Source organism: Hyperolius riggenbachi, chromosome 7, assembly GCF_040937935.1.
Source record: "Hyperolius riggenbachi isolate aHypRig1 chromosome 7, aHypRig1.pri, whole genome shotgun sequence".
Taxonomy (NCBI): Eukaryota; Metazoa; Chordata; class Amphibia; order Anura; family Hyperoliidae; genus Hyperolius; species Hyperolius riggenbachi.
The window spans coordinates 22,065,951-22,091,195 of NC_090652.1; the positions used below are offsets into that span (position 1 = coordinate 22,065,951).

Consider the following 25,245-nt stretch of genomic DNA (forward strand, 5'->3'; position numbering starts at 1 on the left):
AGGAATTACGATATTGGCAACAGGGAGCTCCTGGCCATTAAATTGGCTTTTGAGGAATGGCGACATTGGTTAGAGGGAGCAGAGCATACGATCACGGTTTACACTGATCACAAAAACTTAGAATACATCGAGGGGGCTAAGAGGTTGAGCCCCCGTCAGGCTCGATGGTCGTTATTTTTCTCTAGGTTCAGTTTCATTGTTACATACACCCCGGGTAGCAAAAATGTTAAAGCAGATGCTTTATCCAGGTACTTCGAGCCAGAGACAGCACAGCCCTCCGTTCCAGAGACCATTGTTCCCCAGAGGTTGGTACTAGCAGCAAGTGGAACTTGGGAAGATTTGAAGGAGACTTTGGTTCCCTTCCAACAAGACATCCCAGAAGGGAAGCCCGCAGGGGTTATGTTCATTCCCCTACCTTTTCGTCTCCGGGTTCTAGAGATGTCCCATGCGCACAAGAATGCTGGGCACCCTGGGGCATCTAGAACACAAGATCTGGTAGCCAGATGTGCCTGCTGGCCTTCCTTGGCAGCGGATTGCAGGGAATATGTTAGGGAGTGTGCGATATGTGCGAAAAGCAAACCCTCCTGGCTGGCACCTGTCGGTACCTTGCAGCCTTTGCCCACCCTGAGTGAGCCGTGGACCCACCTGTCCATGGATTTTGTGGGTGAGCTTCCCGGATCTGAAGGCATGTAAGTCATTTGGGTGGTGGTCGACCGCTTTAGCAAAATGGCCCATTTTGTGCCCTTAAAAGGACTCCCCTCGGCTCAGGAATTGGCCGAGTTATTCATTGTTCACATTTTCCGTTTACACGGCATTCCAGAAAACATAGTTTCAGACAGGGGAGTCCAATTTGTTTCCAGATTTTGGAAGGCTTTTTGCCATCTAATGGGCATGAAGCTGTCATTCTCGTCGGGCTACCACCCACAGACAAATGGCCAGACTGAGAGGATAAATCAGTCCTTAGAACAATTTTTGAGATGTTATGTTGCGGAGGCGCAAGACGACTGGGTCAGATTCTTGCCCTTCGCAGAATTTGCTCAAAATAATTTGAGAAATTCCTCCTCCGGATTTTCTCCTTTTCAGGTGGTGACGGGGAGATCACCCAAATTCTCTCCCTTGCCAGTTTCCTCTTCTCCGTTTCCAACCCTGGAAGCCTGGCACAGGGCATTTAAAGACATCTGGGGGACGGTGAAGAGTAATCTGGAAAGGGCATTCCAGAGTCAAAAGGGTCAGGCTGACAAAAGACGCTCATTGGAGTGGAAGTTCCAGCCAGGAGACTTGGTCTGGGTGTCCACACGTCACTTGACCCTGAGACAGCCCTCGGATAAACTGGGCCCCAGGTTTGTGGGTCCATTTTCAGTAGCCAAGAAGATCAACAACGTTACTTACTCCGTTGATCTTCCCGCCAGCATGCGTGGGGTAAGGTCCATGTGGGTCCCACTCCTCCTCCTCCCGTGGTGGTAGATGACCAACCTGAGTACGAGGTAGAAAAGATTTTAGATTCACGCTTTGTACAAAACTCGGTACAATATCTCGTACATTGGAATGGGTACGGCATTGAGGAGAGACAATGGGTACCGGGGAGTCGCATGCATGCGGACGAATTAAGGAAGGAGTTTCATGCCCTACATCCCGAGAAACCTGGTAGGAGTTGTCCGGAGTCCACTCCTCGGGGGGGGGGGGGGGGTACTGTGATGAAACGCGGAAAAGCCGCCGTTTCTCAAGGTGAGGCGGCTGTTTCCGCGTCCAGCATGGCGACACAACACGGAAAAAACGCTGCATGCCACATAGGCAGAGCGGCGGAATCCGCATTGGGAACGGCGAAATCCGCATTGAGAGCGGCGGAATCCGCATTGGAGGCGGCTCCCGCGCTCGGTTCACTTGATACATTGCAAAACAGCACTGGTGTGGCTGGGACTGATAGTCCACCAAGATTCAGAGTGACACGCGCGCGCGCACAGAGGCAGAGCTTAAATAACAGCCAGAAGGGAGTCAGCTGACCAGGCGGGTCAGCTGACATTTTCCACTACTCTCATTGGTCCAGCAATTAGGGAGGGGCCTGGAGAGTGTTCTGGTATATATACTGCTGGTTGTTCAGTTGCTGGTTGTCTGGCGTTGCAAACACATACGTGGAAGCACTCAGACCTGTAGTCAGATCCTTAAGTGTGCCGGTACCAGCTGGAGCTGTAATCCTACACTTAGCTAGATTCTGTTGATAGCTTAAAGTACTAGTTTGATTGTGATTATCTGTTATGACCCTGTGCCTGCCTGACTCTGCTTCTGCCTCCTGATCTTGTACCTCGATATTTCTGATACCCTGTTGCCGAACCCCGGCTCGTCCTTAGACTCTGCTTCTGCCTCCTGATCTTGTACCTCGATATTTCTGATACCCTGTTGCCGAACCCCGCCTGTACTTAGACTCCGCCTCTTCCTTCTGAATCTGCACTTTATCTGTCCGTGTGTTACGATCTGGCTTGTCCGACCTCGAGAACCGACCTTACTATTGGAGGCGGTTCCCAGTCCTGTTAGTGACACTTCCTCCTGAGTGGCACTTTCGGACTAACCTTCCTACTGTCAGTCTGACTCCTCCGGCTTGGAGAGTTCAGGTCTTCGGAAGGAAGCCGTGCAGTATTCCTCACTGCACTGAGGCCTAGTCCTCTAAGTGTTACTGTTACACCAAACACTACACTCTACTCAGGTGAACAGAGGTTAGCTGGTATATTGGATTATTGGTGATACTGCAGATCACTTATAATCTGGTATACATCTGTATTCCCAGTGATACTGCAGATCACCGGTAATCAGATCCTCTCTGTGCTTCACCGTTTGTTACAGTAGCCCGACGAAAATGACAGTTCCATGCTCATTTGATGACAAAATGCCCTCCAAAATCTAGAAACAAATTGGACTCCCCGATCTGACAATATGTTTTCCGGAATGCCATGTAGCCGGAAAATGTGTATGATGAAAAGATCGGCCAACTCCTGAGCCGAGGGGAGTCCTTTCAGGGGCACAAAATGGGCCATTTTACTGAATCGGTCGACTACCACCCAAATGACCGACATGCCTTCAGACCTCGGAAGCTCACCCACAAAATCCATGGACAAATGGGTCCATGATTCACTCGGGGTGGGCAAAGGCTGCAACGTTCCCACAGGTGCCAGACGGGAGGGTTTGCTTTTTGCACATACTGCACACTCTCTAACATACTCCTTGCAGTCAGTTGCCAACGAAGGCCACCAAGCACACCTAGCAACAAGGTCTTGTGTTTTGGAGTCCCCAGGATGTCCAGCATTTTTGTGGGAGTGGAACATCTGCAATATCTGGAGACAAAATGGCAATGGTACAAACCTAACCCCTTCAGGCTTTCCTTCAGGGACATCCTGCTGGAAGGGACTTAAAGTCTCCGTCCAGTTTTTCCAGGTCTCTGTGGCTGCCAACACAACTTTCTGTGGGATAATCGTCTCTGGGTCTAGGAGGTGTCGACGTGTCTCAAAATGGGTGCAGAGCAAAACAATTCTTTCAAAGTGGAGAAAGCGGCCAGAGCTTCGGGGGACCAGTGGTTGGTATCTGCCCCTTTCTTTGTGAGACTGGTGAGGGGTGCTATGACTGTGGAGTACCCCTTTATGAACCTTCTATAGTAATTAGCGAACCCTAAAAATCTCTGGAGAGATTTTAGTCCTACTGGCTGAGGCCATTCCAGGACAGCAGAGACTTTGGCAGGATCCATAGAAAGGCCCGAGGTGGAAATGATGTACCCCAGAAAAGTGACAGATGTTACCTCAAAAATGCATTTCTCCAATTTAGCATAAAGCATGTTCTGTCTTAGCTTGTGCAGCACAAATTTGACATGAGCCCTGTGCTCAGAGAGGTTGTCTGAGAAGATTGGTATATCATCCAGATATACCAGGACAAATTTACCCAACACCTCCCTGAATACCTCATTAATGGAGCTCCTGAAAGACGGCCGGGGCGTTACACAACCCGAAGGGCATCACCAGGTACTCGTAATGCCCATCGGGTGTGTTAAAGGACCATCTTCCACTCATCGCCCTCTCTGATCCGCACCAGGTTGTATGCACCCCGCAAATCCAATTTCGAGAAAATCTTAGCATTGGTGACCTGAGTGAATAAATCGTCTATCAAGGGTAATGGATAGCGATTTTTTACTGTGATTTTATTCAGACCCCGGTAATCAATGCATGGCCGAAGGCCTCCGTCTTTTTTCTTTACAAAAAAGAAACCTGCTCCAGCAGGTGACCGGGAAGGGCGAATGAATCCTTTAGCTAAGTTTTCACGGATGTACTCTTGCATGGCCACTTTTTCTGGCCCAGACAAATTGTAGAGATGACCTCTAGGGGGCATACAACCAGATCGGAGATCGATGGGGCAATCGAAAGGGCGATGTGGAGGTAGTTTATCGGCAGCTTTGGGACAAAACACGTCCGAAAATTCAGAATATTGATCAGGTATTCCCTCCAAGTGAATCCTGGTCTGACCCAAGGTCACCTTCACTAAACAATGATGGAAGCAGTGGGCTGACCAGCTTGTTAGCTGACCAGTGGCCCAATTAATCTGAGGGGAGTGAAGGTGTAACCACGGCATGCCAAGGATGATCGTGGAGGTAGGTAGTCATGTGTAACACAAAAAAATGCAACCTCTCCCTATGCAGCACCCCTATAGAGACTCCCACCTCTGGTGTCTGAGACAGAGGACGGTTACGTTGCAGAGGGGAATCATCCACTGCCGTAACTTGGATAGGTGGTTTTACCGGGGTAAGCGGAATACCCAATTTCTTTGCAAATTCGTAATCCATAAAATTAGCCGCTGAGCCCGAGTCAACAAAGGCCTCAGTGCCTTCAGATTTATCCTCCCATGCAATCGTACAAGGAAGGAGCAACCGTTTATCATCTAGGGGTAAAAGTTGTACGCCTAGGGCATTACCCCCAACTACTCCTAGGCAGTAGCGTTTCCCGATTTCTTAGGGCAATTCTGTACTCTATGACCCCCTTCTGCACAATAAAGACACAGTTGCTCTGAAATCCTGCGTTTCCGCTCCACTTGAGACAGCTTTGACCGGCCAATCTGCATTGGCTCGGGGGGAGGCGAAACGGGAGGAGGTGGAATCACAGGGGGCGCAGCGTAGGATACCATTCTCACATGGTTTCTACCCCGGGTCTGTCTCTGATAGCGCAGCCGGCGATCAATCCTAATGGCCGATGAAATGGCCTCATCGATGGTTTTAGGTTCAGGCTGACTCAACATAAGATCAGAGACTTCATCAGACAACCCTGATAAAAAAACAATCTAACAGGGCAAAGGTTCCCCACCTGGCTGATACTGACCACCTCCTAAATTCAGCAGCATACTCTTCTACCGGACTCTTGCCTTGACGTAACAGCTTGAGCTTCCGCTCAGCAGTCGAGGCAATGTCTGGGTCGTCATAAATTATAGCCATGGCTTTAAAAAATTCTTCTACAGAAGTTAGGGCTAAGTCTCCGGCGGGCAGACTGTACGCCCAGGTCTGAGAATCACCTGATAACAAAGTTTTAATAAATGTGACCCTTTGGGCCATAGTTCCTGAAGATCTAGGTCTCAACTCAAAGTATGACAACACTCTACTCCTAAAATTTCGGAAGTCAGATCTGTGACCAGAAAAATTTTCAGGTACATGCATACGTATGTCTGTGCTAGGAGGAGATCGCACTTCATCCACAGCCGTCTGGAGGGTTTGTATAGACCCGGACAAAGCATCAATTAATGCCTGGTGATTACCCAGCACTTGGTTGATGTTATCCACCGAAGTGGTAAGTGTGCCCAGACGACCGGTGGGTGCATCCATTTGTGTTTTGGGTCTGGCGTTCTGTAACGATCGGTGTAACACAGAGAGGGTCTGATTACCGGCGATCTGCAGTATCACCGAGAATACAGATATATACCCGATTATTGATGATCTGCAGTATCACTGATAATCAGATATATCTCTAACCTCTGGACACCTGAGTAATAAGAGTGTTTGGTGCAACAGTAATACTTTGAGGACTGCACCTGAGGAGCAGGTGCAAGACAGTAAGAAGTACTGCACAAATAACAAGTTCCTTCCGCTAGCTTGAGACTCTCCCGAGGGAGGGGTCAGACTGGGAGTAGGAAGGACAGAGTGTGAGTGACACCAAGTAAGGATGCCACCAACAGATCTGTGAGCTATCTCTTACTGGGGAGATAGCTCTCGAGGTCGGGCAAGCCAGGTCGGCAACAGACAGACAGATAAAGTACAGAGACAGGAGACAGATACGGAATCCAAAGACAAGCCGAGTTCGGCAACAGAGTATCAGATATAGCGAAGTACCTAATCAGAGATCAGAAGAGTAGTCAGGAAAGCAGAAGGTCATAACAAATAATCAACAATGCCTAGTCTTGGGTGTGAGCTCCTTGATCATCAACACCCTGGAACTGGTCTGAGTATAGCTAGATGGTAAAGCTAATTCCTAGTCTGAGGTGTGAGGTCCTTAGTCATCAACACCCAAGAACTGGTCTAGATAATAACACAGATAATACACAGTTTCCCTAGTCTGAGGTGTGAGGTCCTTAGTCATCAACACCCAGGAACTGGTCTAGATAATAACACAGATATTACACAGTTTCCCTAGTCTGAGGTGTGAGGTCCTTAGTCATCAACACCCAGGAACTGGTCTAGATAATAACACAGATACTGACAAAGGTCTGAGTGCTACCACGTAGTGATCGCAACGCCAGACACCAGAGAAATGACCAGCACCCAGTATATATACTCAAGCGCTCTCCAGCGCCTCCCCTAAGTGCTGGACCAATGAAACCTGATAGAATTGTCAGCTGATCGGCTTGGTCAGCTGACACCCTTCTGACTGTCATAAAGGCTCTGCCTCTCAGCGCGCGCGCGCGTCCTTCTGAACCTGTGTGGACTATCAGTCCCAGCCACACCAGACATGTGTTGTAATGCATCTGCTGTTTTGAACGCGGGGCCAGCCGCACCGCTATCAGAGCATGCGGCGGTTTCCCCGCGTTCAGCCATACTGCTGGTAGTGGGCCCCTGCGTGCAAACCGCCGCGTCGGACGCGGAATCCGCCGCCTTGTTCACAGGGCATGCGGCGGTTTCTCCGCACTCCGTCAGGCTAGTGGATGCAGGCCCATGCGCGCCAGCTGCCATGTTGGACGCGGAATCAGCCGCCTTACTCTGAGTACTCGCGGCGGCTTTTCCGCGTTTTCTCACAAGTAGAACTGCAAGGCCCAGCAATGACTGTGTCCTTCCCTGTATGCAGTGTCTGTCTCAAACACACACACACACAGACAAACACACAAAGAATAGAATATGATCCCTCAAAAGTGCTTTTGTTTTGGGGTGGTTTCAGCAATAAAGAATAGCCTAGCTAACTGCCCCTGTCTCTCTGTGGGCTGTATGCAGTGTCACCCACAAAGGGAGCTATGGCATAGTACGTTCAATCACAGATACGGGGGAAAGATATGCACTGATATAATAGAGTGTGCTGTCACACAGGTACAGAAGAAAGGTATGCACTGGTATAATAGAGTGTGCTGTCACACAGGTACAGAGGAAAGGTATGCACTGGTATAATACAGTGTGCTGTCACACAGGTACAGAGAAAAGGTATGCACTGGTATAATACAGTGTGCTGTCACACAGGTACAGAGGAAAGGTATGCCCTGGTATAATACAGTGTACTGTCACACAGGTACAGAGGAAAGGTATGCACTGGTATAATACAGTGTGCTGTCACACAGGTACAGAGGAAAGGTATGCACTGGTATAATAGAGTGTGCTGTCACACAGGTACAGAGGAAAGGTATGCACTGGTATAATACAGTGTGCTGTCACACCGGTACAGAGGAAAGGTATGCACTGGTATAATACAGTGTGCTGTCACACTGGTACAGAGGAAAGGTATGCACTGGTATAATACAGTGTGCTGTCACACAGGTACAGAGGGAAGGTATGCACTGGTATAATACAGTGTGCTGTCACAAAGGTACAGTGGAAAGGTATGCACTGGTATAATAGAATGTGCTGCCAGTGGTGGGACTACAAATACCAGCTGGCCTGGCTGGCAACTGTCTGTGGGCTCTAAGTATGCAGTATCACCTTCAAAGACAGCTATGCTTTAGTAAGTTACATCACAAATACAGTGAAAAGATATGCAATTTTACGGTAATACAGTGTGCTGCCAGTGGTGGGACTACAAATCCCAGAGTGCCTGGCAACTGTCTGTGGGCTCTATCTATGCAGTATCACTCAGAAAGACAGCTATGCTTTAATAAGTTAAATCACAAATACAGTGAAAGGATATGCAATGGTAAAACAGAGTGTTCAGGGCCTGGCACAGTGCAGCAACTAAGCCCAGCTTTGACAGAGCTGTGTCTATGCCTGTCTGTGGTCACACACACACACAAAAAAAAAAACACATCAGAAGAATATTAGCTCTCAAAAGAGCTTTTGTGGGGTGCTTTCAGCAACACCATTGAGCAAGGAGCAAGCTAACAACAGCCTAACTAACGCTTTACCTATCTCCAAATGTCTCTCCCTTCCTCTCACTATAGCAAGATCAGCAGACTAAGAACATGGCTGACGCTGCAGCGTTTTTATAGGGGGGGTGGGGGTCCATGGGTGAGTGCAGCCTGATTGGCTGCCATGTGTCTGCTGACTGTGATGTAGAGGGTCAAAGTTTAGCCCAATGATGAGGTATAGGAGGCGGGTCGAACGCGCTACATATTCGCTACCCGCCGCGGGCGTGGGTAGCTGATATCCGTGCGAACTACCTGCCGGCCAATCCATTCGGGCCATCTCTACCTGTAAGTATATAAATGGAATGTTGTTAAGAAATTATTTAGGAAGCAGCCTGCCGGGTGTGCAGTCTGAACTCTCGTACTTATCCATGGAGCACCTGTAAGAGGTACATTCAGTAAGTGCTGCTCCAGTTCAATCCAAAATTTATCCTTATTATTCCTATGGCAACACACACATTTGCTCACTAAAAGGTGGTTTGGGGCCTGGGGTTGGTGGTGGTTTGGGGCCTGGGTGGGTGGTTTTGGACTGCTGTTATGGTTTGGAGTTATCACACACCTTAGGAGCACTGGCCCTTAAATTGACATTGCCAAACAGTTGCATGCTGTTTTTTTTTTTTAAATCTATAATATATTCCTCCTCTTCCCTTTATTTCCCCCTCCTTCTAATGACATTATAGCGCACTTCCTAGTATAGACCTCAGTGGGTGTGTCTGAAGACTCTGGGAGGAGGGCGGGTAACAAATACACAATTAGCAAGAGGAGAAAAAAAAGAGTGAGGGAGGAAATTATGTCAGGATTAGCTTCATTCAAAGATAACCAAGATGGAAACTGTCTAGAATAGGATTTTCTGCTTTTTTCTTTATAACATTCACAGGAACCATAATGTAGACAGTGCAATACATTTGTTATATAAGTAGAACTAGTATTTATCTACTTATATATATATATGTTTTTATTTCTAGGTTAGCATGGGTGTCACTTGTTCTTTAAGAATTCCCTTCTCAGCAAAGAAAAGAAGGAAGCCGGAATGGCCAAGGGCGAGGATTGGAATATATCTATAAGTCTCGACATAATATTCATCTTCAATATACTAATAAACACGTCAGATTTTTCCAAACGACTGGTCATTTGAACGTTTAAACGTCCGGTCATTTGGATGTCAAATTGGGCGTGTGTAAAGTCGGTCGTTCACCTGATAAGATTGGATTTGAACGATCCGCCAAGCAGATCCGTCAAAACCTGGCTAATCAGGTGAACGACCGACCATACACATGCCCGATTTGACGTCCAAACGACCAGACATTCAACCGTCCAAATGACCAGTCGTTTGGAAAAATCCGATGTTTGTATGCACCTTATGGCTAACATTAAAAACCTTATAGGAGACACTAGGTAATCAATTCTAATCAGATAGCTGTCAGATACTGGGGAATTTTCCCATTGTTCAATCTTGAGGGAAAGATGATACGGAATGGGGAGATACGTTTATTCTTTCTAAGGGCTGCTGCACAATAGAGCGGTTCGTGAGCGTTTTTTAAACCGCTTGGGGATAGAAAACCGCTTGGCTAATGTATTTCAGTGGGCTTGTGCACGCCAGAGTGGTTCATTTTTTCCCCAAACACAAACTCGGGGGCTGCAACATTTTTTAGATTTCTGAGGTGTTTCTGCCTCAATGTTAAAGTATAGGAAAGTGGAAAACGGCTCTGAAAAACGCTAGATCAGAGCGGTTTTCCAGGTGGTTTTTGTTACAGTAGCTGTTCAGTAACAGCTTTACTGTAACAATATATGAAATCTGCTACACCAAAACGCTCCAAAAAATGCTAGGCATGTTTAGAAAACCTCTGTAAGCATGCCTAGGAATCGCTCTGAAAACCGCTTTAAAAACCTCTAGTGTTAGCAGATCTGCTAGAGGTTTTTGGTTTGCACTGGCCCAAAATTCAGAGATGGAACGATAGCGCCACCACAGTCATGGAGGTATTACAACAGTAAAAATGATGAGATCCCTTAGTGATCCTATAGTGTCCCTAATGGAGAAATCTAGTATTTAATCTGCGTTACAAGTTAATCAGGGAAAAACACCCACTGATCACCGGTAGGCTGGAAGATTTGATCCTTTGGGCAGGATTATACATAATGATGGAAATAAAGTCATCAAAGGATCATCATCACCAGTCACCTGATAGATCCATCTACCCTCACGGCTCTCACATTTAAAAGGACACACCCATAAAGACTCCATATTTGGTAATTAGGAAAGGATTTGTATTTATTTATATTATTATTCACAGTGCAGCTATCTGAACAATTGATTTATCAATTGTTTCCTTATTTATAGTCATAAATAGCCACCGAACAAAGGGAATGAATTCCTCCAGTGCACCGGAAGATTTCATTCTGTTTTGATATATTTATACCCATTCACAGTGGGTGTATATATATATATATATATATATATATATATATATATATATATATATATTTTTTTTTTTTTTTATTTATCATCAATAGTTCATTGATAGCCGGCTGTGATCCCATAACTTTTGGAGTATAAAGCCAGATCTCAAGTTCCGTTCCAAAAGCCTCTGTATTTTGATATTTTACAATAGGGCAACGCCTATCTAATTTAGTGCCAATTCATGGTCTTTATTATAGCTAAGATAGCTCAAATTAGTCCCAATTTATCTTGTCCTGTATTGTAAGATAAAAAACGTTAAATTTCAGACAGAGATAGAATTCCTGTCATTTAATTGGTTGCATATACATTATATGGGGACAACGCCCATTTGTCATATTTGCTAATTCATAGCTATGCACCACAGTCAAATGGAACTGTGTGTTTTCGGGTTAGATCAGGCATAGGCAAACTTGGCCCTCCAGCTGTTAAAGAACTACAAATTCCACAATGCATTTGCCTTTATGAGTCATGACTGTGTCTGTCAGACTCCAGCAATGCATTGTGGGACTTGTAGTTCCTCAACAGCTGGAGGGCCAAGTTTGCCCATACCTGGGTTAGATCATATAGAACTGCTTTGTTTCTTTAGTCTTTGATCCATTGAAGTCGTGTTATCCAGCTCATTGCAAGAAAAACCTTGCAAATTTATGTAAATCAAAAGTGCAATTTTATATTATTTTCATATATTGTTATATTTATTTAATATTAAATTCATATTTTTTTCCAAATTGGTCTACGTTTCACGTTTAAACCAGTACTGTGCGAAACCTACGATAAACAAACTCAAAAGTTGGGCGTGTGTCATAATTTGAAGCTTCTCCCATCTTTTAGGAACTTTTGAATTATCAGTTGCTATCATTTTACAAAACACCTGACACCGGGAACACATCAGCACCTCCCCTATAATATCACCATACCATTAGTCCTGCCTTCAGTGCTATAGAAAGCAGCAGACTAGGCAGACATAATCTACCACGGCATTAACAGCTCCTATCATACTGGAGAAAGATTCTACTTCAGATTACAAGTCTGCTCCTAAATCCCTGGAGGGCACTTGTCCTGGAAGATTACTGGAAGCAATGTCACCAGGTAACTAATAACTCTAGTCTTCCCCAGTAATCTTCCAGCAGATGTCCTCTGAGATGATCAGCAAGAAATGAGAGGTTAGGATGAGTCCCCAGCTTGGAGGAAGTCCTGAATGTAGAGCAGGTGACATCTGTAGTGTAGTTCCAGCACTGTGAGGCCACGTCATTGCTGCTGCTCTAATAATATGTGCTTCCAGGAGACTTGTATCCCCGCAGCTTCATAAGCTGTCTGACTGTAACTTATCACAACATTACTGAGGTGACTAATGGTGCTCTCCTGTATGACTTCTCTGATGTCTATGAAGATTAGATTTCAGACTGAAACATTTCCCACACTCAGGACATGAATAAGGGCGCTCCCCTGTGTGACTTCTCTGATGTTGAAGAAGATCAGTTTTCCGAATGAAAGATTTCCCACACTCTAAACATGAATAGGGACGCTCTCCTGTGTGACTTCTCTGATGTCTAAGAAGATTACCTCTCTGACTAAAACATTTCCCACACTCTGGACATAAATAAGGAGTCTCTCCTGTGTGACTTCTCTGATGTCTAAACAGACAAGATTCCTCACTGAAACATTTCCCACACTCTGGACATGTATAAGGACACTCTCCTGTGTGACTTCTCTGATGTCTAAGAAAATGATCTTTCCGACTAAAACATTTCCCACACTCATAACATGAATAAAGACTCTCTCCTGTGTGACTTCGCTGATGTATCAGAAGACAAGATTTCTGACTGAAACATTTCCCACACTCTGTACATAAATAAGGCCGCTCTCCTGTGTGAGTTCTCTGATGTCTACGATAATCACTTTTCTGAGAAAAACATTTCCCACACTCAGAACATGGAAATTGCTGCTCCCTGGTATGTACTATCACATGTGCAGCAAGATGTGATGTGGTTTTGCAACATTTCCCACATTCTGAGCACTGATAACTCTTCCCACCTCCCTCTCTATCAGTATTAGAGTTACTGGAACATTCCCCAGAATAAGACGGATCTTCTGATCTATCGGCACTGTGACACTTTGGATGGGTATTTGAGGTAACAGGATGGGATCTATCAGAAGGTTCCTCAGGATTGGAGAGATCTGGTGATTTGTCCTCATGGTGACGTCTGCTGGGTATATTTTCAGCAATGGAGTTTCCTGCTGGTAAATGTAGTGCGGCACCATTATCTTCTGCACCATAATCTGTTGGAGAAATAATAACAGTCAGAGAACAGTCATTGTCCTGTCAGCAGTCATGTGTGTTGCCGTAGCAGTGACAGATAATGACAAGAGAATATACAGGGTGGTGCAGGAAAGACCCCCGTGCTCCTCTTACTCTATCCCCGCTGTGTGGGGTCTCCGGCATTATGAAGCCTGTGTCACCTCCATTTGCTGCAGTATGAGAGCGTTACCTATACGGCAGCACATGCAGGTGACACAGGCTTCAGGTAAGGCGGAGAGGACACACAGCAGGGATAGAGTAAAAGGCACACGGGACCGGCTAGCCGGAGGGCTGTCTGTATACTCACGCTCATTAGCCCCAGCGCTCAGCGGATCTGTCAGAAACAGTCTTATCAATCTGCCGACATACTGTACACACGTCCTACTGTCGGCAGAACGTCCGCACAGCGGGAGGGTCTGACGGATCCGCCGTATGTTACAATAGAGCGTGTGTACGCATCTTAACCTTTCTTGGTAAGTGAGACTTTCCATCCCTCGTATCAATTTTGTTGCTCGTCTCTGCACCTGCTCTAAAACTGCAATATCTTTCCTGTAATGTGGTGCCCAGAACTTAATTCCAGATTCCAGATGCAGCCTTACTAGAGAGTTAAACAGGGGCAATATTATGCTAGCATCTCGAGTTTTTATTTCCCTTTTATAGCATTCTTCAATTTAATTTTCTTTAGCTGCAGCTGCTTGGCATTGGATACGATTATTTAAAGAGACTCCGTAACAAAAATTGCATCCTGTTTTTTATCATCCTACAAGTTCAAAAAGCTATTCTAATGTGTTCTGGCTTACTGCAGCACTTTATACTATCACTGTCTCTGTAATAAATCAATGTATCTTTCCCCTGTCAGACTTGTCGGCCTGTGTCTGGAAGGCTGCCAAGTTCTTCAGTGTTGTGGTTCTGCTATGAACTCCCCCTTCCAGGCCCCTCTATGCACACTGCCTGTGTGTTATTTAGGATTAGAGCAGCTTCTCTCTTCTCTCTTATCTTTTACAAGCTGGATAAATCGCCCTCTGAGCTGGCTGGGCTTTCACATACTGAAGAATTACAGACAAGGGCAAAGCTGTTTGCAGGAAGAAACAAGCAGCCTGAAACTTCAGTGCATGAGAACAGGGGGAAAGAAACACACAAATGATCTCTTGAGATTCAAAAGGAAGGCTGTATACAGCCTGCTTGTGTATGGATGTATTTTCTGTGTGTGGACAGACTGTACATCAACCTACTTCCTGTTTTGGTGGCCATTTTGTTTGTTTATAAACAAACTTTTTAAAACTGTTTTTAACCACTTTTAATGCGGCGAGGAGCGGCGAAATTGTGTCAGAGGGTAATAGGAGATGTCCCCTAACGCACTGGTATGTTTATTTTTGTGCGATTTTAACAATACAGATTCTCTTTAACTTGTTGTCGATGAGTACTCCTAAGTTCTTCTCCAAGTTTGATGTCTCCATCTGTATCCCGTTTATTTTTTATGATGCTAGATCATTGGTACGACCAAAATGCATGACTTTATTTTTTTTTTAACATTGAATTTTATCTGCCATTTATGTGCCCATATAGCCATCCTATCCAGATACTTCTGCAATATGTCACCATCTTCCTTAGACTTAATAATTCTGCACAATTTTGCATCTTCTGCAAAAATAGCAACATTATTTCTTACTTACTAAATTGAAGAGCACTGGACCCATTACTGACCCCTGTGGGACCCCACTGCTAACAGTCGCCCATTTTGAATATATTCTGCACAATTTTGTGTCATCTGCAAAAATAGCAACATTATTTCTTACTTACTAAATTGAATAGTACTGGACCCATTACTGACCCCTGTGGGACCCCACTGCTAACAGTCACCCATTTTTAATATGATATATTGACCACAACTCTTTGCTTTCTGTCCATTATCCAGTTCCCTATCTATGCACAAAGACTCTTCCCCAGTCCTTGCAATATCAACTTTTGCACCAGACAGTTGTGGGGAACAGTATAAAGGGCCTATGCAAAGTCCAAGTATATCACATCTACAACATTCCCAATGTCCACACTAGCGTTCACCACCTCATAAAAGCCGAGCATGTTAGTTAAACAGGACCTGTCCTCAGTAAACCCATGCTGATGCTTAGAAAAAGGGGCCTATCGATAACGGAACTTAATTCCCTTAGCACCTGAGGATGAATGCCATTTGGGCCAGGTGCGTTATCTACAGTATTTGTATTTTATTTAGTCTTGTCTTCATTTCCTCCTGCATTAAGTATTTCATATTAAAATTGGAGGATTGGTCATTTGCAACAGTGATGCTTCAACAGCAAGCATTCAACAGCTCCGCCCTACCTTGGTCATCCACCACTGAGTTCCCTCCCTTATCCTTTAGGAGTCCAATACAGTCCACCTTATATTTGATATCTCTAGCGATTTGATTTTTAGCTTCAATCTTTGCCAGCCTAATTTATGTTTTACAACTTTTATTGCACTCCTTATACTGTAATTGCTTAATGCAGCCTCAGTCCCCTCCTATTTTAAGGACTTATAGGCACTTTTTTTCCACTTCTATAGCCTTTCTATTCATCCATAGAGGATTTTTTTATTCCTAGAAGTTTTGTTTCCATATGGGATACATTTACTACAATATTGATTGAGAATAATTTTAAAAGTTTGCCATTTCCCTTCAGTGTCCTTCCCTTGTAGTATACTATCCCAGTTCACCGACCTTGGAGCATGCCTGAGCAGATTGAACTTTGCTTTTCTAAAACTCATAGTTTTAGTTGTTCTGCTGCCTATCAATCGGGGGCCTATCAATCCCCAGATCAACAGTTATCATGTAGGCCAACCACAGAAATATACACTACAGCACTTTTTGAGCTGGAACACCCTGCCCAGTACTGCCAGATGTCAGCAATCAGGATCCTCAGCAGCATCAGCCATCACCACAGGTTTCTTTCATGAAGAACTGGGTCATCACTATTCACCTCCCTCTGTCCCCCTCCCCCCATGTCTCCTTAGAGATGACAGATGATTGCCAAGTGCACCGTAGTATATCAGCCTCGGCTCTTGGTTTTTGGACATTATCCCACCCATCCTTCCAGAACCTGTATGAGCCAAAACCGATTCCAGGTTCAACTATGTACGGCTTGTATTTGCCGAAATAAATGATTCTGATGTTGTGATCACTATTCCCCAAAAGTTTTTGAACCTGCACATTTAATAAATTGGCCTCAATTCACTAAGATCATGCTGGTGATAATAAGGCAAGAGAAAACTTATCACCACACTTTGATCAATATCTTCAGTGTTAATTCAATAAAGAAGCTTGTCTTATTAAGGTGTGGAGATAAGTTTTCACAGTGAGTGTTGTCTTATCACTTCTGTCCTTAAGTTATCACCTCTGCAATTATTTTCATATGTAGTAAATAGGGAGGGGAGGAGCAGTTGCAGGCAGAATGTTGCTCCACCCTTCCTGCTACCTCCTCTGCCAGGATGATTACAGCTAGTCTGTGTAGACAGCCAGGGTAGGAGAGAGAGAGGGTGTGTGTGCGCCTGTGTGTGCCTGTGTGTTGTCTCTCTCTCCCTCCCTCCCTCTCTGTGTGCCTGCTGTGTATATTTCTCTCTATACAGAGTCTATTCATGCATACACCAAGAAATAATAAAGCAGACAGCTCAGAATGCTTCACTTTACATTGCAGTCTTTAATAACACTCCACTTAATGACATCTCAGGCCAGGAGATAACTTCTCACAGACTTAAAGAGGAACTCCAGTGAAACTAATGTAATAAAACAAAGTGCTTCATCTTTACAATAATTATGTATAAATGATTTAGAAAAAAGACAAGACAAATAACATTTATATCGCGCTTTTCTCCTGGCGGACCCAAAGCGCCAGAGCTGCAGCCACTGGGACGTGCTCTATAGGCAGTAGCAGTGTTAGGGAGACTTGCCTAAGGTCTCCTTCTGAATAGGTGCTGGCTTACTGAACAGGCAGAGCCGAGATTCGAACCCTGGTCTGCTGTGTCAGAGGCAGAGCCCTTAACCATTACACCATCCAGCCACTCATTTAGTCAGTGTTTGCCCATTGTAAAATCTTTCCGCTCCCTGATCTACATTCTGACATTGATCACATGGTGACATTTTTACTGCTGGCAGGTGATGTCACTGGAAGTAGCTGCTTGCTTTTTGGCAGTTGGAAACCGCTGTAAACAGCTATTTCCCACAATGCAATGAGGTTCACAGACAGGAAACTGCCAGGACCATAGTCCTCACAGTTTCCTGTGGGAGGTGTTTCACCACAATTTCAGCCATACAGAGCCCCCTGATGATCCGTTTGTGAACGGAAATACATTTCTCATGTGAAAGGGGTTATCAGCTACTGATTGGGATGAAGTTCAATTCTTGGTCACGGTTTATTTTTAACTCTTGCATTCCTCTCTGTGAATTAACTGCCTGTCTTTAACTTTAGAATTATGTAGTTATTTTAAAAATTGAAATGTTAACTTTAGAGATCTCTCCTTAACTTAAAGACAGAAGAGGCAACGTTAGGTTTGCCTGAGGTAAATTGTTTAGTAAATACTACATGCCTTATCACCATGGTGATAACACTAAAAACAGCTCAGAAACGTTATTAAAGACAAGAGATGAGCTTAGTGAATTGGGGCCATTATCTGGTCTATTTCAAATGAACAAATCCAGTTGGTTCAGTTACCAATTGAGATTTTTTTTAAAGATTGATCAAAATTTGCCACCAAGGCCGATAGATCAGAAGGCCACACAAATGTAGGGGATTAGATTGTTTTTCATATCGGAAAACATACATTTGATTTTTCTATAGAAATGATCAGATTTTTTCGAAGTATCATGTATGGCCACATTGCAATCTACAATCAGTGACCAACCCACTCAATGCGGCCAATCCAGGCTGAATAGCACAAACCATCCTACAATGGCTGCAATTCACCAAGCATTACCCCATTCAGCAATGCAGAAAACAGCTGATTTTACCCAACATTCAATCAAATGTCAATTCACTAAGTCTGTTGCCATATGGGAAAATAAAATGACCGACTAGAGAGGTAAATTACCGACTTGTTAAATAAACACTTCAATAAATGTCACTTCACTGAGATTAGAGCATTTGGTTAACAACAAGTGAGATGTTCAGTATTTTAGGAGCAGCCTGGAGCTGTCGGTAACTACCAAACTGCCATTCAGTAAAATGTACAGGCAATGGAGCCAGCCAATAGGAGGAGCCACCCCGTCCTGCTACTCCCTCCATTGGTACCGATATACTCCCGGGCAGGACATCAGAAAGTATGAGGTTTCCCCTGTAATCCTTTAGACGTGAACAGAGAGGGACCGATACACAGAATACACATTGTCTTGTTGGGGCACCAAATAGGTGGGAAATGGCCCTGGGTGTAAGCACACTGTTATATGTGGCAATGGGCAAGGCTGCTTGTTCACCTGGAAATGGGATCCCTAAGTCACTGGTCCCCATCATGTCACTCTCCTCTGCAGACTGCTGCTCCTCCTTCACATGTGTCTCTTCATCATCTCCATCCTCCAGCTTCACATCTATCACTTCTTCACCCTAAACGCAGAAAATAACAGGAAATAACACTGTTACAATGCAAGCACTGATGAAGTGAGGTCATTCCATATGGAGTCAGTGTTGTGTTTACAGCCTCAGTTCCATCTACCTGATGAGGGTGGGGGGTGGGGTGATCTTCCTGTTTACAATCCTGGGAAAAAAGAGGACCTGTATATCTCTCCGGTGAGGTTCTGTTACTGGATCCACCTGTAGGGAACACACACAGGGGTGGAAAAGGCAGAAATATAGGATTCCTCTATTACAGCATAAAAGTGATCTCTGCCATGTAGTCCCAGTGACTGCTGTACAGAAGCAGCTTTGTGCGTGGCTGGGGGAGCTCTGCAGTTATTGCAGCTCACAGACAACTAACCCATGCTCTATAATAAGCTCATTATTATATGGGGATTAGCAGATGTCACAGTCATATCCAGGGAGAGGTATTCATCCTACTCACCCCTGTCAGATATGTAGGCGTGGCTGCACAGCCCTCCGTGTACGAGCGTGGCCATGCCACGTGTGAGAGTACAGCCACGCCTGCACAGTCCACGAGAGGCTTTGTGCTAGCGTGCAGGCGTGGCTGTACTCGTGCATGAGCAGTACAGACACGCTCTTACACAGAGGGAAGGGCAGCCACAGGAACACATGTGACAAACTCTTGTGGAATATGTACAGAGGGGCCCTGCGCAGCAATGTTGGGCTTGTAGAGCAATTAGGAAGCCTCTGCACTATCCAGAGCATTCCCTCTACTTGGTGATCTTAAAAAAGCAATGCTTAGTGTGTTTTGCCTTCTTAAAACAGAAGGTATTTGCGATAATTCAGCTTTAAGTGTTTAACTGTGTTACCCACAATGCACCACTGCTGAATATGCAAATTATCTCTGAAACAGGCTGTCTGCATGTGGGGTTGGTGTGGCTCTGTAATATGTATAAGCTACAGGCTCACTATGCACCAGCAGTTCTGGATGTAAGCCTGGCTTCAGGGGCGTAAAGAGATAATCTGCATATTCAGTAGTGGTGCATTGTGGGTAACCACAGTTACACACTTAAAGCTCAATTATCGAAAATATCTTCTGTTTAACCAGTTGAGGACCGCGGTGTTAAACCCCTCTAAAGACCAGGCCATTTTTAATAAATTGGGCCACTGCAGCTTTTAAGACCTAGCTGCAGGGCTGCACAACTCGGCACACAACTGATTCCCCCATCCTTTTCTCCTCACCAACAGAGCTCCCTATTGGTGGGATCTGATCGCTCCCCAAATGTCTGTTTGTTTTTTTATCAATGTTTATTTATTTATTTTTTAAATAAAATTACCTATTTTTTTTTATTTACTAGCTGATTGCCTGGTGTTGCCCGGGTATGTGCTTGGCTGGTGTCGGCTCCACCCACTTTTTCTAACCCTAACACACAATTACTCAATTACCAAGTTTGTGAGCTTTGCAGTCTTTGGCATCAATAATTTGCATTGAAATGGAAAAAATCTGATGGGTTGTTTGTGGCTCCACCCCCTTTTCTGAATTTGAACCATCTGGGCAAAGTTTGGGAACCCTGCCATTAACAGTGTAAGAAGGCCCGCAGTCTACATTTTCCCAGTGAAATTTGGTTTTTGCTCCGCCTACTTTTTGTAACCTGGACATACAGTCACTCAATGACCAAGTTTGTGAGCTTTGGGGTCCTTGGCATCAATAATTTGTATTTTCCCATAAAATGAAACTGTTTGTGGCTCTGTCCCCTTTTCTGAATTTGAACCCCAATGACTAACTGTACCAGGTTTGAGGCTTGTGCCATTAACAGTGCAAGAATGGTTGCAACTTTAATAATCCCCTTGAAAATCAACAGGTGATTTTGATTGGCTTTTTTAGGCTCCACCCACTTTTCTGAATATTAATCCCAGTCACCCAGTAACCAGCTGTGCAAAGTTTGGGAACCCTGCCATTAACAGTGAAGAAGGGCTGCACTTTACAATTTCCCAGAAAAATCTGTTTTTGACTCCACCCACTTTTTGTAACCTTGACACACAGTCACTACTCAATGACCAATTTTGTGAGCTTTTGGGTTCATGGCATCAAAATTGTGTGAATGGAAGCAGTTTATCCCAAAAAAGCAAATCTGATTGGCTTTTTGTGGCTCCGCCCCTTTAGTGAATTTGAACCCCAGTCACTTGATGACCGACTGTAGCAGGTTTGAGGCCTCTGCCATTAACAGTGTAAGAATGACAGCAGTTTCAATATTCCCCTTGAAAATCAATAGGTGAATTTGAATTGGCTCTTGTAGGCTCCACCTACTTTTCCGAATATTAACCACCCTGGCGTTCTGATTAAATCGCCAGGGTGGCTGCGGGAGGGTTTTTTTTAAATAAAAAAAAAACTATTTCATGCAGCCAACTGAAAGTTGGCTGCATGAAAGCCCACTAGAGGGCGCTCCGGAGGCGATCTTCCGATCGCCTCCGGCGCCCAGAATAAACAAGGAAGGCCGCAATGAGCGGCCTTCCTTGTTTTGCTTATATCGTCGCCATAGCGACGAGCGGAGTGACGTCATCGACGTCAGCCGACGTCCTGACGTCAGCCGCCTCCGATCCAGCCCTTAGCGCTGGCCGGAACTTTTTGTTCCGGCTACGCTGGGCTCAGGCGGCTAGGGGGGCCCTCTTTCGCCGCTGCTCGCGGCGAATCGCCGCAGAGCGGCGGCGATCAGGCAGCACACGCGGCTGGCAAAGTGCCGGCTGCGTGTGCTGCTTTTTATTTCGTTAAAATCGGCCCAGCAGGGCCTGAGCGGCAGCCGCTGGCGGTGTTGGACGAGCTGAGCTCGTCCAGACCGCTCAGCTGGTTAATCCTAGTCCCCCAGTGACCAACTGTGTCAAATTTGAGAACCCTGCCATTAACAGTGTAAGAATAGCTGCAATTTATATTTTCCCATGTAAAAAGTTAGTTGTTTTTTGGCTCCACCCACTGTTTCTAACCTTGACATACAGTCACTCAATGACCAAGTTTATGAGCTGTGGGGTCTTTGGCATCAATAAATTGCATTTTACCATTGAAATTAAACAAATCTGATTGGCTGTTTTGGCCCACTCCCTTTTCAGAATTTAAACCCCAGTCTCCCAGTGACTGAATGTACCAGATTTGAGGCCTCTGACATTAAGAGTGTATGAATGGGAGCAATGTAAATATTCCCCTTGAAAATAAATAGATGGACTTTGATTGGCTGCTGTAGGCTCCACCCACTTTCCTGAATATTTAGTCCCAGTCACCCAGTGGCCAACTGTGTCAAGTTTGAGAACCCTGTCAATAACAGAATGGCTGAAATCAATCTAAAAAATTTGATTGGCTGTTTGTGGCTCCACCCACTTTAGTGAATTTGGACCCCAGTCACCCAATAACTGACTGTATCAGGTTTGAGGCCTCTGCCATTAACAGTGTAAGAATGGTAGCAATGTAAATGTTCCCCCTTGAAAATCAATAGGTGAATTTTGATTGGCTGTTTTTAGGCTCCACCCACATTTCTGAATATTAATCCCAGTCACCCAGTGGCCAATTGTGTCAAATTTGGGAACCCTGCCATGTAAAAAATTAAGTTGTTGGCGCCGCACACTTTTTCTAACCTTATTTTTTTATTTATTTATTGTATTTATAAAGCGCCAACATATTACGCAGCGCTGGCTTGACATACAGTCACTCAATTATCAAGTTTATCAGCTTTGGGGTCCTTGGTATCAATACTTTGTATATTCCCATTGAGAAATAAACAAATCTGATTGGCTGTTTGTGGCTCCGCCCCCTTTCTGAATTTGAACCCTAATCACCCAGTGACCAACTGTACCAGGTTTGAGGCATCTGCTATTAACATTATAAGAATGGCAGTAGCTTAAATATTCCCTTTGAAAATCGAAAGGTGAATTTTAATTGGCTGTTGTGGGCTCCACCTACCTTCCAAATTCTTAATCTCAGTTACCCAGTGACCAACTGTGCAAAGTTTGAGAACACTGCCATTAACGGTGTAAGAATAGCTACAGTTTATATTTTCCTAGTAAAAAAATCTGACTGGCTGTTTGTGGCCCCGCCCCTTTTGTGAATTTGTACCCCAGTCACCCAATGACCGACTGTAGCAAGTTTCAAGCCTCTGCCATTAACAGTGTAAGAATGGTAGCAGTTTAAATATTCCCCTTGAAAATCAATAGATACATTTTGATTGGCTGTTTTAGGCTCCACCCACTTTCTTGAATCTTAATCGCATTCACCCAGTGACCAACTGTGGCAAGTTTGAGAACCCTGCGTTTAACAGTCTAAGAATGGTTACATTTTCCCATTTAAAATTAATGGCTGAAATTTGATTGGCTGTTTTATGCTCCGCCCACTTTTCCTGGATTTGTAACCTCGGTCACCAAGTGACCAACTGTGCCAAGTGTGGGGACTTGATTACTGTGAGAATAGCAGCCTTTTACATTTTTTCCATTGACTTGAATGGGTGTAATCTGATTGGTTGGTTTGTAGCTCCGCCCACGTGTGCAGGGGGGACGCGAGACCCCCAGAACATATCATCCCAGGTAGTAAGGGATCTGTATACCAAGTTTCGTTCAAATCGGTCAAGGCGTTTTTCGCGTGATCGCTGCACATACACACAGACACACACACACGATTTTATATATATAGATTTTTCCTTGTTCCCTTCCCCCCACAGCGGATCACCCCCGAGCCTACCAGGGGGACAGCCATGTCACACGGCTGCCGCGCTGTACGGGGTAATTAGACGGCTAACACTCTCCGAGCGGCAATCCAGCATGCGCGTTCACTTGCTAGCCCCATAGAAGGCTGTACACGACAATCGGTGTAGAGCGGTCCTGGGGCTGCCGCCGCATTCACGCCACTTGGTATGGAGCGGTTGGCAAGAAGATAAAGAAGGCAAACCACACTAAGCATAGTTTTTAGTGGTCACTGTCAGATTTAGGAGAAATGTGATGTGAAAAAGGAAAGACCATTTCTGCTGGTTTCCACCTTTACTGTTTTCATGAACAGTTACTGAACGGCTTCTTAAGAGCAGGAGCACAAGGCTAATGTGCTTATGAGATAATAAAGGAAACTAAAATGATCCTCTGAACTGCTCTTACCTGGTGATGTGAGGGGCGGCTGATTCTCCATCATGAAGTCCTTGTAGAGGTCCTTGTGTCCTTCTAAATACTGCCACTCCTCCATGGAGAAACAGACTGTGCCATCCTGACACCTCATAGGGACCTGGCACACACAACAATAGTCACTATCTACATACATCACCTGCTGATGCTGCATAATGTCCCATAATCCTCAGCACTGCTCACCTGTCCCGTCAGCAGCTCAATCACCTTGTTTATGACTTCTAGAATCTTCTTCACATTGTTTCTCTGAGGTGTCAGGGAGTGCGGTGGAGGCACTGAGATGGTGGATGGGCCATGAAGACGGCTATCGGGAGTCTCACCAGATGTCTTCTTCACTACTTCATACTCCTGTGTAATAACACACAGTAACCACAATCACCATGTACATTCCCAGAATCCTCCTCACCTAGCACAGGCCTGACATGTTGTGGTGATGGAGGTATAGGAAGGCAGTGAGGGACACAGGTATGTATAGGCTGGATGTACAGGGCGAGCAGCTGTCAGAGGTTGTTCTGTGTAACTGTGATGTGTAGTGCTGAGTGATACTTTACATATGTATACTGTATGTGTCCCTCCCAGAATCCTCCTCACTTCTCCAGTCATCCCTCCCAGAATGCTCCTGACCACTCCAGTCAGCCTTCCCAGAATCCTCCTCACCTCTCCAGTCAGCCCTCCCAGAATCCTCCTCACCTCTCCAATCAGCCTTCCCAGAATCCTCCTCGCCTCTCCAGTCATCCCTCCCAGAATGCTCCTCACCTCTCCAGTCAGCCTTCCCAGGATCCTCCTCACCTCTCCAGTCAGCCCTCCCAGAATCCTCCTCACCTCTCCATCCAGCCTTCCCGGAATCCTCCACACCTCTCCAGCCAGCCCTCCCAGAATCCTCCTCACCTCTCCAGCCAGCCCGCCCAGAATCCTCCTCACCTCTCCAGCCAGCCCTCCCAGAATCCTCCTCACCTCTCCATCCAGCCCTACCAGAATCCTCCTCACCTCTCTAATCAGCCCTCCCGGAATCCTACTCGCCTCTCCAGTCAGCCCTCCCGGAATCCTCCTTGCCTCTCCAGTCAGCCCTCCTGCAATCCTCCTCACCTCTCCAGTCAGCCCTTCTGGGATCCTCCTCGCCTCTCCAGCCAACCCTCCCAGAATACTCCACACCTCTCCAGCCAGCTCTCCCAGAATCCTCCACACCTCTCCAGGCAGCCCTCCCATAATCTTTCTCACCTCTACAGTCATCC

The 25,245-nt window shown here is 45.4% G+C and overlaps 1 protein-coding gene across 8 annotated transcripts in view; it reads right to left on the minus strand.

Annotated features, from left to right (window-relative positions):
* Positions 1 to 25,245, minus strand: part of LOC137524126 (zinc finger protein 567-like) — a 342,122-nt gene that overhangs the window by 227,455 nt on the left and 89,422 nt on the right. For all 8 annotated transcript variants that reach the window (XM_068243660.1, XM_068243661.1, XM_068243663.1 and 5 more), the window contains 4 exons: positions 24,197 to 24,361; positions 23,990 to 24,113; positions 19,002 to 19,099; positions 18,766 to 18,892 (listed from right to left, as the gene is read on the minus strand). In XM_068243660.1, coding sequence (XP_068099761.1) covers positions 18,766 to 18,892; positions 19,002 to 19,099; positions 23,990 to 24,113; positions 24,197 to 24,361 — 514 coding nt within the window. The remainder of the gene's footprint in view (positions 1 to 18,765; positions 18,893 to 19,001; positions 19,100 to 23,989; positions 24,114 to 24,196; positions 24,362 to 25,245) is intronic.